A 17905-nucleotide genomic window follows, 5' to 3' on the forward strand; every position below is an offset into this window, starting at 1 on the left:
CGACCACACAGGGATCTCTCTGCTGATCCCTGCGCCATTAACTCTCCTCATATGCCAGGGGTAGATACCCATCCTCCTGGGGTATCGGGACTCCTGGCAATGGCCATCCTACCAGGTGGCCTATGCTGTGGCTGGATGGCACCCGTGGGGAGCCCCCCTGGTTGGAGTGGGTGGCATCAGGGCGGATGACACCCGATGAAGCGTAGTACATCATCTCTTACTGGTGGTCAAACACCAGTAGTCTTTCAGCGTTCACAGGCTCAATTCAACACACAGAATTAAGACCCCGAATTGTTCCCCTCCCTGACCACACCATGGGAGGGACATCAGGTTAAGGATGGCAGCAGCTCTTATTCGCCCCGCTACTTTATATGTTTGAGAGCTGATCGGGAATCTTTCATGATAATGAAGCCTCAGTTTTCTGTTGAGCATTTAGAGGAGAAGTTTGGGGGGGGGGGGGGGGTTGAGGGATTGTCCAAGATGAGATCTGGGTCAGTCTTGATCAAAACAGCATCCTCTGCCCAGTCACGGGTGTTACTCAGTTGTTGTGACAAGCTGGGGGATGTTTCTGTAATCATCGTGCCCCATAAGCGCTTAAATATGGTCCAGGGTATCATAATTCACAGGGACCTTCTTTTGCTGTCCGACGATGAGCTGTGCACCAGGTTAGAACGGCGAAGTGTACATTTCGTTCGGCGTGTCCATCAGGGTCCGAGGGATAAGCAGGTTGCCACCGGTGCCTTCATCTTGGCCTTCGAGGGAGATACATTACCTGAGAAGATCAAGGTGATGGTCTACTGCTGTGATGTGAAGCCCTATATCCCTCCCCCAATGTGGTGTTTTCAATGTTGGAAGTTCTGTCGTATGTCCATCCAGGGGGCCGACAGTCCCTTTGTGGGTACGTGTGTGGCGTGCACAGGACTCCGAGCTATTTGCAGTCTCCTTCCTTTTCCCAGACCTGCATTACCGTCCCTGTTCCTCTCCTTTCCTTTCCTGTCCTTACTCCTTTCCCCCTGGCCCCTCCTTTCCCTCTTCGTGGAATTCATGTCGACTTGGCTTTCCTCCCGGCTTTGTTTTGGTATGTGCAATTGTTTAGCTTGCTGTTTCCATCTCCTTTTCAGCGTTTTGGTCCCCTTGGAGGTTGACCTCCATTTCCAACATTTTCCGTCAGTGTGAGCATTTGGGGATGAACTCCCTACCTAGTTTCCATGTTGGAGGCTCATCTCATCTCACCCTCCCCTCCCCACCCCTCCATTTTCCCCCTTGCACCCTGGCCCCCCTTCATGCTAGGTCACCAGCATGGTAGCCAGTCCGTGTGGTGGGGCTGTTAAGTACCCAACTGGCTGAGCCCCCTGACAACACAGGGATCACACTGCTAGTACCTGAGCTGTTAACGGCTCGTGTATGACAAGGACTTGATGCTCATCACTTTGGGGCATCAGAACTCCCAGCAACGGCTGCCGTGCCAGACGACGCTCGCTATGGCGGGGTGGTGCCCACTGGGCGAGCCCCTGGTCAGGGTGGGTGGTACTAGGGCAGACGCCTTGCATATGAAGTGGGAAAGGCTTCAATATCCTGGCCATTCTTTGGCCATTTCTAAGAGTGATAGTAGACATGATAGTCCTTCTGATCCTTTGGCCTTCCCCTCCCTCGCCACCCCATGGGAAGAAGGTCAAGCTTGCCGACTTGGGTTGAAACCTTTCCCTCGGTACCTGGTTTGTATCAGGACAGGTGGTGAGAGTTTTGCCACGACCAAGCCTTTGTTTTTTTGTTGAGGTGATTGAAGATAAGTATCATGAAGTGGAATCCACGAGTAAAATGCAGTCCGGTTCTTTGCTCATAAAGACATCTTCTCCTGCCCAGTCTGCAGAGGCCGGCCGGAGTGGCCGAGCGGTTAAAGGCGCTACAGTCTGGAACCGCACGACCGCTACGGTCGCAGGTTCGAATCCTGCCTCGGGCATAGATGTGTGTGATGTCCTTAGGTTAGATAGGTTTAAGTAGTTCTAAGTTCTAGGGGACTTATGACCACAGCACAGTCTCCGTCGCACCCCACCAATCTTTGAACTCGGTACAGGGTATCATTTTCTACTGGGATCTTCTTCTCCAAACTGACGAGGAGCTCCATGCAAACCTCGAGCGGCAAGGAGTCCGATTTATCCACATTGTACAGCGAGGCCTTAAAAACAATCACACTGATAGACTCCTTTTTTCTGGCCTTCGAGGGGGATATCCTCCCAGAGAAGGTAAAGGTGGTGGTGTATCGGTGTGATGTAAAACCTTACATTCCACCACCGATGAGATGCTTTAAATGCTTACGGTTTGGACACAGGTCTTCCCGCTCCACCAGTTATCACCTCTGTGGTGACTGTGGGCGCCCCCTCCATGAGGGGAGTGCCTGTGGTCCTCCGCCTGTGTGCATCAGTTGTGATGCGCAGCATCCTCCACAATCGCCAGCATGCCTGGTGTATGTGAAAGAATGACGGATTCAAGAGTACAAGACTTTAGATCGACTTACCTACACCGAGGCTTGTCGAAAGTATGACCGGCTCCATCCTGTGCCTCTAACCTCTGCTTTTGCTTCAGTTACGTCCACTCCCCTTCGTACCCCCTCCTCTTCCAAGCCGCGCCCAAATTACCCCTCCCCCTCCCCCTCGCACTCCCCCTCCCCCTCGCACTCCCCCTCCCCCTCCCCCTCCCCCTCCCCCTAGCACTCCCCCTCCCCCTAGCACTCCCCCTCCCCCTAGCACTCCCCCTCCCCCTAGCACTCCCCCTCCCCCTCCCCCTCCCCCTCCCCCTCCCCCTCGCACTCCCCCTCGCACTCCCCCTCGCACTCCCCCTCGCACTCCCCCTCGCACTCCCCCTCGCACTCCCCCTCGCACTCGCACTCGCACTCGCACTCGCACTCGCACTCGCACTGACCCCTTTGGGTGCTAATCCCCCTCCCCCGCCAGAGAAGCGCTCCCCTTCTTCGGCAGCCGATGGTACTGGAGCTCCCTTCCGGGACTCCTCTTCCCGGCACCCCCTGAAAGGCGATCTGCAGCTCCACATAGGCCGCACGATCTGCGGCCGGTGGGAGCCGCTATTGTCAGGTGTAATTCCTGGAGTTGCAGCCCCTTTATTCCTCCTACTCTGCTGCTTGTATTGTTCTCCAAGAGACCCATTTTGTCAATTCTTACTCACCCACCCTTCATGGGTTCCATGCTTTCTGTTGAAACCAGATTGGCCCTGTGCAGGCTGGTGGTGTTTGCACCTTGGTGCGCAAAGACAATTTTAGTAAATGGGTTCCCCTCCATACCACTCTGGAAGCAATTGCTGTCAGGGTCGATCTGACCACTCCAATCACAATCTGTAATCTCTACCTCCTGCCTGACAGGCCACCCACATCCCTTGCCCTAACCACCCTTCTTCAACAACTCCCTTCTCCCTCCCTGCTTGTAGGGGACTTCAATGCCCACAACCCTCTTTGGGGTAGTCACCCGACTATTGCCCTGGGCAAGACAGTTGAATCTGTTCTGGCAGCGCTTGACCTCTGTAACACCGGTACTCCCACAGACTTAAGTGTGGCACACGGCACTTTCTCTTCCATTGGCCTCATCATCTGCAGTCCCAGCCTTCTTCCCTCCATTCAGTGGGGTGTCCACGATGACTTATGTGACAGCGATCATTACCCGATTGTTTTGACCTTCCTTCAGTATGTCTTGCTCCGTCACCCTCCCAGGTGGGCCTTCTCTACAGCTGATTGGGGTGCCTTCTCTTCTGCTACCATCCCCCCATACTACCACACCGTAGTATTGATGAGTCTACACAGACTTTAACTGCTGCCATTCTTGCCACAGCTGTTTCAGCCATCCCTTCTTCCTCGGGGTTCCCCCCTCCCCTGTCAAATGATGGTCCCATAGTGGACTCTGGAAATTGCTGCAATCAAATTTCAGAAACGGATTTGCTGGTAATGGTATGTATCTGCCATAGGACCACACACCTGCTCTTCACAAGACTGGGCAAAACTCAGGCAAATTTTTGGCTATTGTCCCGTTGCAGGAATTTCTGTGCATGGTGTTGTCCTTCCCATCTGTACTTTGTTGCAGAGTGTTTCGCTCAACACTTTGCCCAAGCCTCTGCGTCGACTCAGTATCCGCCCTTGTTCCTCCTCCTCCTCCTCAAACAGCGCTCGTAACGACTGCCTTTGTCTTTCATTTCTCGCTGCTTGGAGCCTTGTAATGCCCCATTTAGCGAGTGGGAATTCGCCAGCACCCTCACCCTTCGTCCTGACACGTCTCCTGGACCGGATTGGATACATAACCAAATGCTCCATCACTTATCGGTGGCTGGCCACCGTCGTGTACAGACCCTTTTCAACCATCTGTGGAGTGAGGGGGTATTTCCTACCCAGTGGCAGGAAAGCATTGTTATTCCGGTGTTGAAGCCTGGGCAGCCACCTCTTCAGTTGGATAGCTACTGTCCAATTAGCCTTACCAACACCCTCTGCAAGCTCGTTGAACGCCTGGTGAGTTGGCGTCTGTTTTGGATCCTCGAATTCTGCGACCTTTTGTCATCGACTCAAGGTGGTTTCTGCCGTGGCCACTCTACATTGGATAACTTATTCCACCTGGAGTCTGCTATCCGGTCGGCTTTTGCCCATTGGCAACACCTCATTGCAGTCTTCTTTGACCTGCATAAAGCCTACGGCACCAACTGGTGCCACCACATCCTCACCACCCTTCACGACTGGGGTCTTTGTGGTGCTCTGCCCATTTTTATCCATAACTTTCTTTCATGTCGCTATTTCCGGGTCCAAGTTGGTTCCTCCTACAGCACTTCCCGTCGGTAAGAAAATGGGGTTCCACAGAGCTCTGTACTGAGCGTCCTTTTTTTCATCACCATTAATGGACTGGTAGTGGCTGCTGGGCCGACAGTGTTCGCGTCTTTGTATGTTGACGATTTTTGTACGTGTGTCGCTTCCTCTGTCGTGGGCGCTGCAGAAAGCCGTCTACAAGGGGGGCAATCTACCGGGTGCAATCTTGGGCTCTCTCCCATGGCTTTCAGTTTTTGGTGACCAAATTGTACGTCACGTATTTCTGCCGTCGCCATATAGTCCATCCTCATCCGGACCTGTTCCTCGATGGCCAATCCCTCGAGGTGGTGGACACCCGTCTCTTCTTGGGTCTGGTCTTCGATGTCCGGTTGACACGGCTCCCTTGTCTTCGCCAGCTGAAGAGGATGTGCTGGTTACGTCTCAATGTTCTCAGATGTCTGTGCGATACCACCTGAGGTGCAGACCACTCTATTCTCCTGCGATTGTACAAAGCACTGGCCCAGTCTCGTTTAGACTATGGGAGTCTTGTCTATGGTTTTGTGTCACCTTCGACATTGCAGATACTAGATCCCATCCACCATTGTGGGGTCCGACTTGTGACTGGTGCCTTCCGGACTAGCCCCGTGATTAGTCTTCTCACAGAGGCAGGGGATTCCACTTCTGCAAGTTTTGCACCAACAACAGCTGATATCTTATGCGCTCTGCATTTGCTGCACCCCAAAACACCCTAATTATGGTCTCCTTTATCCAGACACTCCAGTGCTGTAATTCAAGAAAAATAAAATACACTATACCTGTCCATCCCTGGCCAGCACCATTGCTTCCACGACCCACCACTTCACAGCCTCTGTACCTTAGAGGCCCCAGTGACCCCAGGTCGCTATAGTATCGTGCACACGTGTGACCACATTGACGTAATCACTAATATGTTGGCCACTACTGACCTTAAGCAGCTAGTTGTTTCTGGGTAGAATCATGTTCAGTGCCAAGTTTATTCCCTACGTGGCACAAATCACAGATCCCCTAGATCGACTATGCAAGAAGGGTGTCAAATTTGTGTGGTTGACCACCTGCCAATTGGCATATCAGAACATTATGTACAGTTTCAAGGTGGCATTGTGACTGACTATATTCATTGGACCTGCCCTTGACACTCGAGACAGACACTTCCCGATATGGTATAGCGGTTGTTTTGTCCCATAAGGTGTCGGGTAGTAGTGAATGGCCAGTTGCTCTCACCTCTGGAATGTAGACTGTATGGCAGCAAATTACACCTGTTGAGCGACTGCAAAGCTCAAAGCCTTGATTTTGTTGTTTGTGCATTGTTCTAAACTCCTGGAAAAGATGATGCATTGTATGCAGAATTGGGCATTGTTTTTGATTGGGTATCAATTAAAATCCACTTTCACCCAACTCAACTCACCAACGTGAACACCCTACCCCCAATTCCTCTTGGTGCCAATGTGCAGTTCAACCACAAGGAAACAGTTTGTTTCCCCTGGACCAACATCCACAATAAATCCTGGTTCAATTCCTTCTGACTGCACGTGAGGTATCCACTGTGTTGTTTCACGATCCTGTCCTGTTGAAAGTTTTGTCTGAGGTACTGGAGAGGTGTCCAGAGAATGTTTTGAGCCTTACTGATCTAGCCTTTCACAATTATTTCATGTTATGCTACTGATTCAATGCTACAAATGATGTTTTAATGATGGCTGCAGAGGACTCTCGAAAACCTGACCATCATTCTATCCTCGCTCTGTCCCCGCATCCTCCAGCTCCTTTGTGCCTGTCATTGGTGGAGGACATGTATGGAGGCACTAGCCCCACAGCATGTGTACTGGCCCAACATCAATGCAGACATTGAATGCGCATACGGCTCGTGTCATGCCTGATCTCTCAATCACTTGTCCCACGGTCAAGGTTCCTCGTCGTGGCCCCATCCTGATAACTTGTCGGAGAAGGTCCTCGTTGATTTTACCGTGACATTTCAGGTTGTTATGTGGCTTTTGGTGGTGGCCACCCTCTCAAAACTTCCCTTACGTGGCATGGATGCTGTTCATTACCACCATTTTTACCACTTGTGACCTCATGATGGTATTCTACCTTGAGGGAGTGCCACTTATTCCCTGGTGTTGGAAAATTAGCGCCCATTTACGTAGATGCAGCTTTAGGCTGTCTGTGGCTGTAATGCGATCACCACCCTGTTTCACCGTGCTCCTAATGGGGAGATTGAGCAGATGGTCCATACATTTAAAACACAGCTGCTGAAGACCTTGCAGACATCATCTGGCTGAAATACTGCATTTGAGTTGGTATTGTACACCATTAGACCTCCTGCATCCTGTGCTGTGTGCCAAACCTGCCTATAGGCCTGCCTGTGGGTGGAATGTCTGTCTGGGCATGCATATGCAGTTGGTGTCTGGGATGGACCCAAGGGGTCATCATTGGTGACAGAGAGCATCAGTGGCTTGATGTTAAGGCCAGACATGACTGTCTGACCCACCAACACGAAACAGCTCTGGCTGTGACCACAGTCGCATTTGGCACCCTGTCGTCACTTCCGATGCTCAGGCTGGAACTAAGATGACCGCCACCTGTGCCTCGTGTCCCTTCTCACTGGAGGATGGTTGAGAGGATCACAGTGTGTGTGCCTGTGGAGGTGGGGGACCAGTCCCTCTGTCCTGACCTTCCATCACTCTTGTTGTAACTGTGCAATCTGCTGGCCTCTGCTACCCATGCAGTCCTCGGGCCTGGGTTTGTGTCGTAAGAATGAACAAGAAGCAATAATTGCTTTTGCTACTTTTTTTTCCATTTGAAATGGCTGATATGATTACATGTGTTTAATAAAAATGAATCTTTCACTTTACATTGGAGTGTACATGTAATGAAATTTTCCTTCAGAATAAAACTTTTCACTTGACTGAATCTCAGACTTGAACCTATGCCTTTCGTAGTCAATACTTCTACTCCCTGAGCTGTATGACCACAGGTGCAGTGTGGCTCTCACAGTTTGTCTGCGAATACCTATCCGCTCATTCACATGCTGTAATAGTTTAATTTCTGTACCTCGTGCTATTTCTGTTGAATTTATTTAAATTTACGTAATACACATTTATGGGAAGAAATGTGGAGAACTGCGGGATGAACCACTTAAAGTTTCCAAAATTCATTTTCATCAATTTGTTGACATATTTCTCACAATGTCTGCCAGATCACATGTGTAGCCTCTGACTTTATCAGAGCTTCAGTCACTCACCCCAGATGATTGAGGAATATTCCATAGTAAATTTGTAAGGATACCACAGTTTTCCAATATTTTACTAATAAACTGAAGCCCACCATGGACTATGATCATGATGGGACCTTCAGATTATTGCTTTGCTTTGCAGTTGTTATCCCCCATGTGACTTGCTGTGAAATGCTTGTTACTGACATAACTCTGGTTAAATATCTGAGATGAATCTGTCTTTTTAAGTATGAGTACAGTAATGAATCAAATAATTATCTTGGGAACTTACTGAATTCAAGCATAATTTATCTGTTCAACAAACAGTTATGATCAGGAGTGGTTTTAGATTTGTACATCAAAAACTGTATAGGGAGTGTAAAGAATAAGATGGAGTTTTACCAAAAGTGTGTGTAGACTTCTTTAGGGTTCACTGATGGAATGTGGTGGTTAGTGATCAAGAATGCTGTTCTTGTATTTTGGAGGAAAGTTGTTTGGATCCCAGTCCAGCCAGCCTGACTTAGGTTTCCTGTGGTCCCCCAAATTCATTTTAGTTGTATACATCCAAGTGTACCATGGAATGGTTGTTGACACCATCTTTGGCCAAATAAACTAATACTTCACCTTTTATGACACAGAGGGGTGATGACTTTTTAAACTTTCCATTCTTTACAGTAGAGCTCACCAATGCCGCTACTAAACTAAATTCACAGAGATTGTTCTTTTGTTAGAAAGTAGTGCAAACTTGGTTTTCAGTTAGCAAATTTGTTTCTTGATGAAATGTATTAAGCTACTCTAAGAAATGTATCAAACTGCTTTGCTCCAAAGTAGAAAAATTGTAATTACATTTTATACTGTCTAGTGTTGTAAGAGTTGTAACTTGTGTGTGTGTGTGTGTGTGTGTGTGTGTGTGTGTGTGTGTGTGTACACAACTTGAGTAGGCAATACAGCTTACTCAGACATCACTGATCACTGTCCACCCTACCTTAGACATTATTTTTCCTTCTTTTCTTTATCTTTGTCTGAAAACACGGTTGACTGGATTTCCATTATTCACTAATTGCTAGTGTAAGCATAAAAACTACAGACAGAAGCTACAGACATTATTAAGAAAAGATACTAAGAGCACTGACCTTCAGGCACTTATATATGTTGTCTGATAGTTGTTTTCAGAAATCTGTAGCAGTATATTTACTCATATTATTATGATTCTTTGTTTGTCAGTTATGTATTAATACTGTCTGTTTCACGTTTTTCTTATAATACAACTAGTTTATAAACTGACAGTAGGATCTTAACTACTTAATGATCCATTTGGGCATCATAGGAGATATTCCTCAGAGTATAAATTGTATCATTCGACACTCCATTCTTAATACTATACCCGCATTGTTAGATTGTGAGTAGTAATTACTTAAAATGATTCTGTTGTTCAACACACTAGCTGGAAAAAATTGCAACATATCTCTGTTGTAATTAATCCAGAGACTGACAAAGGTGTTATGCACAATCCAGTAACAACAGTGTGACCACTGCCTATGTTTGGAATCAGCATGAATAACCACTCACAAACAGCAGGTGGCAGCGCCAGCAGGGGAGGCTATATAAAGTGTGTTGGGGAACATGGAAAACATTGCAGTCGTTATAATGTGGAAACAGAGCGGTTTATCTGACTTCCAGAAGGACATGATCATTGACTTTCAGGCCAAGGGTGGAAGAATTTCCAAAACAGCTAAGTTATGAAACTGTTTGTGTGCCATTGTGTTTAAAGTATACCGTGCATGGTAAAATAGGTGCTATACAAAACCAGCACAACGGTAGCTATAATGCACTACGGGCCAGAGATGACGGGGTGAACAACAGCTGTGTAGATATGTATGGGTGAGCATCAGACTGCCCAGATAAACCCATGGCTACCAAAAATGTCTCCTCAATGACCGTTCAGCAAACATTGCTGTGTATGGTTCTCTGCAGCAGGTGCCTGGTTTGTGCACTCTTGCTAACTGGTGTTCATCGGCAACAAAGACTGGAATTAGCTCGCCAGCACTGCAGCTGGGTGTCCACTGAGTGGTGACAGGTTGCCTTTTCAGATGAATCACGTTTTATGCTCCATTGGACAGCTGGCCATTGGTGTGCACAGTGTGAATCATCTGAAAGCAAAGGGGTCCAGGCTGGAGGAGGGAGCTTTATGGTCTGGGGAATATATTCAAGGCATTACCCGAGTTATTTTGTCATTCTGAAAGGCACAGATGATTGATATAAGTATGCATCTAGCCTTGGTTACCATGTTCACTCATACATGCAGTTCGTTTTTTCCTTCACACAATGGCATTTACCAGCAGGACAATGTAATGTGTCACAGAGCTCACAGTGTGTGTGTGTGTGTGTGTGTGTGTGTGTGTGTGTGTGGTATGAAGAGCACCAGGATGAATTTACTGTACCCTCCTGGCCACCAGACCCTCTGGATTTAAACCCGGTTGATAATCTGTGGGACCACCTCGATCGAGCTGTTCTCGCGGTGGATTCTCAAGAGAAACCTGTCACATTCTGGCCATGGCACTGGAGTCTGCATGGCTCCATATCCGTGTCGTTACCCTCCAGAACTTCACTATCACTATTCCTGCATGTCTCGCAGTGGTCTATGCAGCAAAAGGTGGTTATTCAGGCTTTCGACTGATGGTCACATTAATGTGACTGGACAGTGTATATGTAACATGTCAAAATTACAATCTTACTTTGGTTGCTATCTTTGCGAGCAATCTGTACAGAATTGGATCCTGACAAGGCAGCCAATTTGAAGAAGTTTTGGGCTTTAAAATTTTATACACATTTTTTGTGCAGGATAAAAAGACATAGCCACCAAAGAGTGGCTACAGATTTTATCAGGTAGTGCAATGGTTAAATACATCCATCCTGTATTATCACAGATATACTTCTATCTTCTAAATGCTGACTTCCTTTGGTGTAGTGCTTTGACATGTTTTGCTTGTAGAAGCTGTCAAGTGGGAATATGATTGCTGAAATAGAGAGAATGATTTGGTCTCGGTGACTTTTCACTCATTTTTTCACACTGTCCTATTACACAAAATGATTAAACTATTAGAGTTTTCCTTTTGAACATGTAACTAATAAGTACTCTCACAGTGGAATCAATACTTTGCAGTAACAAAACCCTTTGGCCCATTCACAAAATGTTCCTGCCCCTAAAAAAAATGAATTACAAATTTTTGATGCAGGTACCGAACTAATCTATGGGTAGCTTTTCTGATTCTGTAACTTTCGAGGAATTTGGTGGTAGAACAAAGCAATTTACAGGAATACTTTTGTTGCGAATGCAAGATCCTGCTTTTAATGGGGTCGCATGTCAATTTAACAAGTTTTCCAGTGCTGCATCATATTTGTACTGTGAGTTTTTTAAGTGTTTCAAGTTATTTGATGGAAAAGAATAAGCTGTAGGCATTGACTCTACTGACGACCAGCCAGCTAGCTGTCAATCAACAATAAATATAGTGTTTGTATACAAATATGAAGCTTGTGGTTTGGTAGTAATGTAAAGCATTTCTTTATTTTTTGTTATTTGTTTCAGGCTTTGCTTCCACATGTGTACCTCCAGATACAGATCTGCGCACAGTCCTGTGTGTCCCCTTAAATTTTTCGAAGTGTAGTCGTCGGGCACTGGCACATGCAGCGGAAGATGCAGGATTCGATGTTCTGCAAGTAATTAGTGAACCTATAGCAGCCTTGCTTGCTCAAGGCTATGGTGTTGAGTCCCCAGATGAGAGAGGGTGAGTGCTGTAATGCAGTATGTTATTCTTGGTGTTCGTGATAAGTTATGAAACAATCTGCATGATCTTTAGCTACTAAATGAGGTGTTCAACATTGTTAACATATATTTTAGGGCGAATATGCTGCTCATTATTGAAATTGTTGTTTCCACTATTGACTAGCCTACATAAGATTGGAGGAATGCATGTTTTCTCCTTAGACTTTACTCTGAGGGCTTTGGCCCCAAAACACTGCATAGCATGTGCACATAGGCTGATGTTTTCATCAATAGAGCTGATAAACATTCCACAGTGATACGTTTCAGTGCTGTGTTTTGTGGGTTACATTTCTCCAAATAAATTATTAATTTCTTATTAACAGATGAAACTTTTATGTTAAGATGTCAGTGGTTCAGTTTGTTGAGGAAATCTGCACAAATAGCAGTAAAATATTATTTTATAGTGAAGTGTATATGAGAAAGACATGTTTACTGTTGTTACATGAGCCCACATCAGTTGCTTTATCTTTTGACCCTGAGGTCAATGATCCTGTATGATCTAGACTACGGTCAGATTGCTCATTATTAGGTTTCCAATTTAACGCAGATGATGGATCTCCTCGGGGAAATAACAATCAGATCATAAAGGAAGTCCTTTGGATATCCCATATGTTTACTGTGGGAAGGTCTCGTCTGAGATACAGAAGCAGCTCTGCAGCCATCTGTTTAGTGCAATGGTTACAGCTGGTTGTAAGTAATGCTTGTCATCATCTTAGTTCCTTTTGGTGGTGTCACTCGTCTAATGGAATCACAGTTCACAATTTGTTCATTCATGCCCAGTATTGATTGGAATCCTTGGTTTGGAGCCAGGTGGATTTAAACTAGAGGCTCCATTGATTTTTTGGTGATCTTGGGTGCAGATTCCTTGACTTAATCTGTATTGGATGTAGAATTTTAAAGTGCCTCCCTGAATTGGTTAGGCATGCAGTACCCGCAGAAAGGATTTCCTTCAATAGCGCAATATGTATAGTTTGCATCCTTTTTTTTTTTTTAGATATATTACTTTGTAAGCCTGTTTACCTTTAGATGTTGAACACCAAAGAGCCATGATCACTTCACATGTATTTCATATTGAGGAGATCAAATAGCCATATAAGTCAACTGTGAAAATGAAAACTGAATATTAGGTAACTGGACAAGTATTCAAGGCAAGATCACTGAATTACTGTGACTTGCTTAAACAGCATTGCTTGTGTAGCAAGTGGAACAGAAAATTGGGTAAAACTAGAAACAAACGGAAACAAAATCTTAAATTCTGACTGGAATATATATGTGACAAGTCTCTTTTTGTGTAATGAGATAAATGCAGTCAACAATAGATAATTTGGGTAAAGTTAAGCCTTAAAGGTGGGCCAAAATTTCTTACTAAAACTATCTATTGGTGACACACTACATCAGTTGAGATGGCATGGAATGCTACGGAAGATTTGTGGAAAAATATTTCTGATAAATTACCTGATCATGTTTTAGCCATAGGAGAGGTTCCTGTTAGCCAGCCATGCATGACACAGGTGGCAGGGATGGCGGTTCAAGTGAAATTGTACTAAATATCTTATCTGAAAATTATCTTGGACAGCCAACTAAGTAGAATACATATGATGTAAGTATACAATATATGCTGTCAATAAAAAAATGTGAACTTTTCAATTCAGTGAAAATAAATGGATGAATCAACAAACACAGAGCTACAGCAGCATCATTGATCAGTGGTATTGAATGAAAAGTTGTGCATGATGTGTCAATAAAATAACAAACTATCTGAGCAACTATTTACATCTGGGAAGGAGAATATTGATTAATGGGAGAAATTCACAAACCTTGTCAGAAACATGCTGGTTGAGTTTGTGTGATGGGATGTAGTGAGATGTGGGGAAGGACCCACCAAGGTTCAATGACAATATTACTCATTTAGCCCCTGAGGGCTCACAACTCTCGTGTCAGTACCTACCTGCTTGGCTACCATGGGGCCCCATGCTTTGCAGCATTACTTCGTTTCTGTCCTGCAAGCTTATACTTCCACTGTCCCTTTCTCCCTCTGCCTCTCCATTGTATGGTTTTCTTGATGCAGACCCAGCTCAGATCTCGTTTGTGACTGGGATTAGAGTTTCCGCTTTTTTTTGTTTTCTACAACTTTTCATTAAGTAAAGACATAGTCCCCGTTGTTAGGTTTGACCTGCCATCAGTTTTCAGATTCTCCAGAAATGTTTACCATGCAGGGAAGGTCACCCAATGCAGTGTAAGCTCCAGCATGGTGGCCATCCTGTCATGGTGGTCATCAAATAGCTGCACAGTGGTAGCCCCCTGGCCACGTGGGTATCGTATTGTTGGTGTCTGAGCTGAAAACTTCCCATGTATGCCAAGGTTTATGTGCATGTGCCCATTGTGACTGGGACACGGGGACTCCGAGCAACGGATTACTGGTCATGTAGCCATTTTCTGCGGCTGGGTGGCGCACATGGCAAGAGCCCGCATTCGAAGTGGGTGGCACCATGGCGGATGAGCCACAAATGAATCGGATGAAGTTATCTTCCGCCGGTAGCTGTATGATTCCAGCAGTCTCTATGGAAGGAAAGTACTATTTAAGTGCAGAGAGATATGACCATAAAATGTTTCCTTCCATAGGGCTAAGCGGCAAGCAGAGAAATATCCCCCCCCTGTCCCCCCAATAATTAGTTTGCTCAAGGATTGATGGGGATTCCTTCTTGGCTACAGAACCCTTCTTCTTTGTGGAGAACATAGAAGTCAAGCTTGGGGAAGTGGCAGCCATTTCTAAAATGAACAGTGGGTCAATTTTGATCAAAACAGTATCCTCTGCCCAATCACGGGTGCTACTAGCTCTTAACAAGGTGGGTGACATACCGGTGACTGTCACTCCCCATAATAGTCTAAATATGGTTCAGGGACCTGCTCTTACAATCTGATGCTGAGCTATGCACCAACTTGGAGTGCCAGGGTGCACACTTTGTTAGTCATGTACATTGGGGACCAAAGGACAACAGTGTCGCTACCAGTGCCTTCATGTTGGCCTTTGATGGTGATTCATTACCTGAAAAGGTCAGGGTGACATTATACCGAAGTGATGTGAAAGAAAGCGTCACTCCCATGGACGCCTGCCCAGATGGACTCTCAGCCGTGTTGACTGGGATGCTTTTGCCTCTTTTGTTGCCCTTGGCTCCCCACTGCATGGAGATATTGATGAGGCAGTCCAGAATACAACTACAACCATTATTTGAGCAGCTGATTTTGGCGATTCCCTGTTCCTTCTGTGCACCCCGACAGAAGACAATACCTGGATGGTCATCAGAAATTGCAGAGGCCATTAGAGATCGTAGGCTCCATCGATGGAGCATGTTATTGCCTTTCAGTGGCTCCATGCCTGGGTCTGCCATCCAATAAAACGATGGAAACAAGAATGCAAGGAACAGTACGCTTCAACCATCAGACCGTGAACCTTCCCTTCATAGGTTTGAGCCAAGGTCAGATGTATCTACAGATACCAGACACCTGCAGGTGTACCTGGTGGTGTTCCGTTGAATGGTGCCATCTACACTAACACAGATGCCACATTTTTCTCTGTATTATGCTAGAGCTTCTGAGTCTGAGAACTGTCAACCCTTTTTTGTGTCCTAAAAAAGTGAGTAGAGCAAAAGCAGTTATCTTTTACTGCACACCACCTGGATCCGTATAATGCTCCATTCAGTGAATGGGGAGTTGTCAGTGTCCTAGCCCACTGCCCCAGGATCGGACCACATCCTCAACCAGATGATCAAGCACCTATCTGTGGATTGTCAGTGTCATATCCTTGCCATCTTTAACTGCATCCTGGAGTGAGGGCGACTTCCCATTGCAACAGCGACAAATCATCATCATCCCAGTACTGAAACAGGGCAAGCACCCTCTAGAGATGAATAGTTATTACCCAGTTAATCCCACCAGTGTTCTCTACAAGTTGTTTGAATGCATGGTGAGCTGGCGGCTGTGTTGGCTCCTTGAGTCTCGGGGTCTTCTGCCTCCATCCCAGGGCGGTTTTTGCCGAGGTGACTCTATACTGAAAATCTGGATTGCCTGGAGTCTGCCATCCAAACAGCTTTTGTCCAATATCAACACCTTATAGCCATCTTCTTCGACCTGAAAAAGGCTTAAGACCCCACATCCTAGCTACTGTACACATCTTCTTATCCCACCATACTTTGCAGGTTCAACTTGCTGCTTCCCACAGTACCACCCCCCACCCCCCTCCCCTCCTCCCCCAATCCGACGAGAGAATGGGGTACCACAGGGCTCTGTTAGTATGGATGTCACTGAACATCGACTGCAAGGTGCCATAGGAAAGGCGCAGTCATGGGACCTCACCCATGGCTTTCACTTTACAGTGTCAAAACTCATGTTATGCACTTCTGTCAACATTGTAGTGTTCACCCACAACCAGAACTTTACCTCAACAGCCAACTACTCAATGTGGTGGGAGCATTTTGGTTTTTTGGACTGGTCTTAGATCCTAAGTTGACGTGGATTCCCCATCTATGCTAGATTGATCGAAAGTGTTAGCTGCACCTTAATAGTCTTCACTGCCTGAGTAACACCAGCTGGGATGCATATCGTACTACCTTTCCACAGCTTTACAAAGCCCTGATACAATCCCGTCGAAACACCGGAATCCATCCCCTGCAACAGCAGTCCAGATCAAGGATTACAATCGCAATCCACATCCTGTCTCTCCTCTCTGAACTCCAGTTGGTTCCTCTATCACCTCTCCTCCAGGCCCATTCACTACACATTCATGGTGCATCCCTCGGCCACAGCGTTGTCTTGACCTATCACCAGATCTGAAAGACTCGGTTCCTTCTGAGGCCGTCTGCCACCAATTTTTAGCCATTCTTGTCATATCTTGGGGTTCAGAAGTAGTCTGTACTGATGACTTAATGGGTGCTGGTCATGTGGGCTTCGCTTATACTCGCATGTGACACTGAACTGTGCTCCCTGCCAAATGGTTGTAATGTTTTCACTGCGGAGTTGGTAGCCATCTCTCGTGCTCTTGAACATATTAGTTTCTGCACCGGTGGATCCTCTCTCATCTTCAGCAACTCCTTGTGCAGTTTGCATCTCTTGACCAATGTTACCTTCACCGTCCCTTGGTAATTGCTATCCAGGGTTCCCTGTATGTCTGGACCCCAGGCCACATCAGGATCCTGGGAAATGAACTTGCTGGTAGCCTGGCCAAACTGGCTACCTGTAAACTGATTTGTGATGTTGGTATTCCAGTAATGGACCTCTGATCGGTATTATGCCATGAAGGTTAGGGAATCAGGAATGGCTCACTCTGACTTTGCCAAACAAAATAGGGTGATGAAGGAGACTACAAATCTGTGGAGGTCCTTCATGTGGGCCTCTCTCAAAGACTTGATCGTCCTTTTGCTGGCTGCGTATTGGCCATACTTGGCTAACTCTTGGTCATCTCTTCTGTCGCAAAGACCCACCTCTCTGTCATTGTGGTTCCCATTTGCTGGTGGTCCACATTTTGCTGGACTGTCCGAAGTTAGCCACCATGCAGTGGGCTCTTAATCTCCCTCGCGCGCTGTCTCTGGTGTTAGGAGACAGTGCCTCAGTGGCTGACTTAGTTTTATGTTTTATTCTTGAAGGGAGCTTTCACCGCTCTCTTCAAGGTAGGTCCACTTACCCATATTGGCCCATTGATGGGTTGGCAGAACACTCTTTGCCTCCTCTGCCAAGTCCGTGCTGTGGCTATCTGGGCATTGTGGTGCAGCCTGGTCCTCACCTTACCTGCTCTTTTACTCCCCCCCCCCCCCCCCCCCCCCCCCATGGTCTGTTAGACTTGTTCGTCTTTTGTCTCTCTGTACTTCTCTCGTCGTGTCCATGTTGCTAGTCTTTCCTAGGTGATTTGTGAGTGGGCTAAATCTGGTAAGGGGGGTGGGGGACTGGGATGTATGTTCCCTCATTGCATTGCACTGTGCTTTCGGAGGCTTCTGGCTGCTCCCTAGAGGGAACACCTTTCTTGTGCTCTCTCTCTCTGTCTTTCTTTCTT

General features: G+C 46.5%; 1 protein-coding gene across 1 annotated transcript in view; it reads left to right on the forward strand.

Moving 5' to 3' along the window:
• LOC126470711 (heat shock 70 kDa protein 14-like) overlaps window positions 1-17905 on the forward strand; it is a 190352-nt gene that overhangs the window by 59005 nt on the left and 113442 nt on the right. Inside the window, exon 4 of the mRNA XM_050098712.1 lies at window positions 11626-11824. Within this exon, the coding sequence (XP_049954669.1) occupies window positions 11626-11824 (199 nt within the window). The remainder of the gene's footprint in view (window positions 1-11625; window positions 11825-17905) is intronic.

This window comes from Schistocerca serialis, chromosome 3, assembly GCF_023864345.2.
Source record: "Schistocerca serialis cubense isolate TAMUIC-IGC-003099 chromosome 3, iqSchSeri2.2, whole genome shotgun sequence".
NCBI lineage: Eukaryota > Metazoa > Arthropoda > Insecta > Orthoptera > Acrididae > Schistocerca > Schistocerca serialis.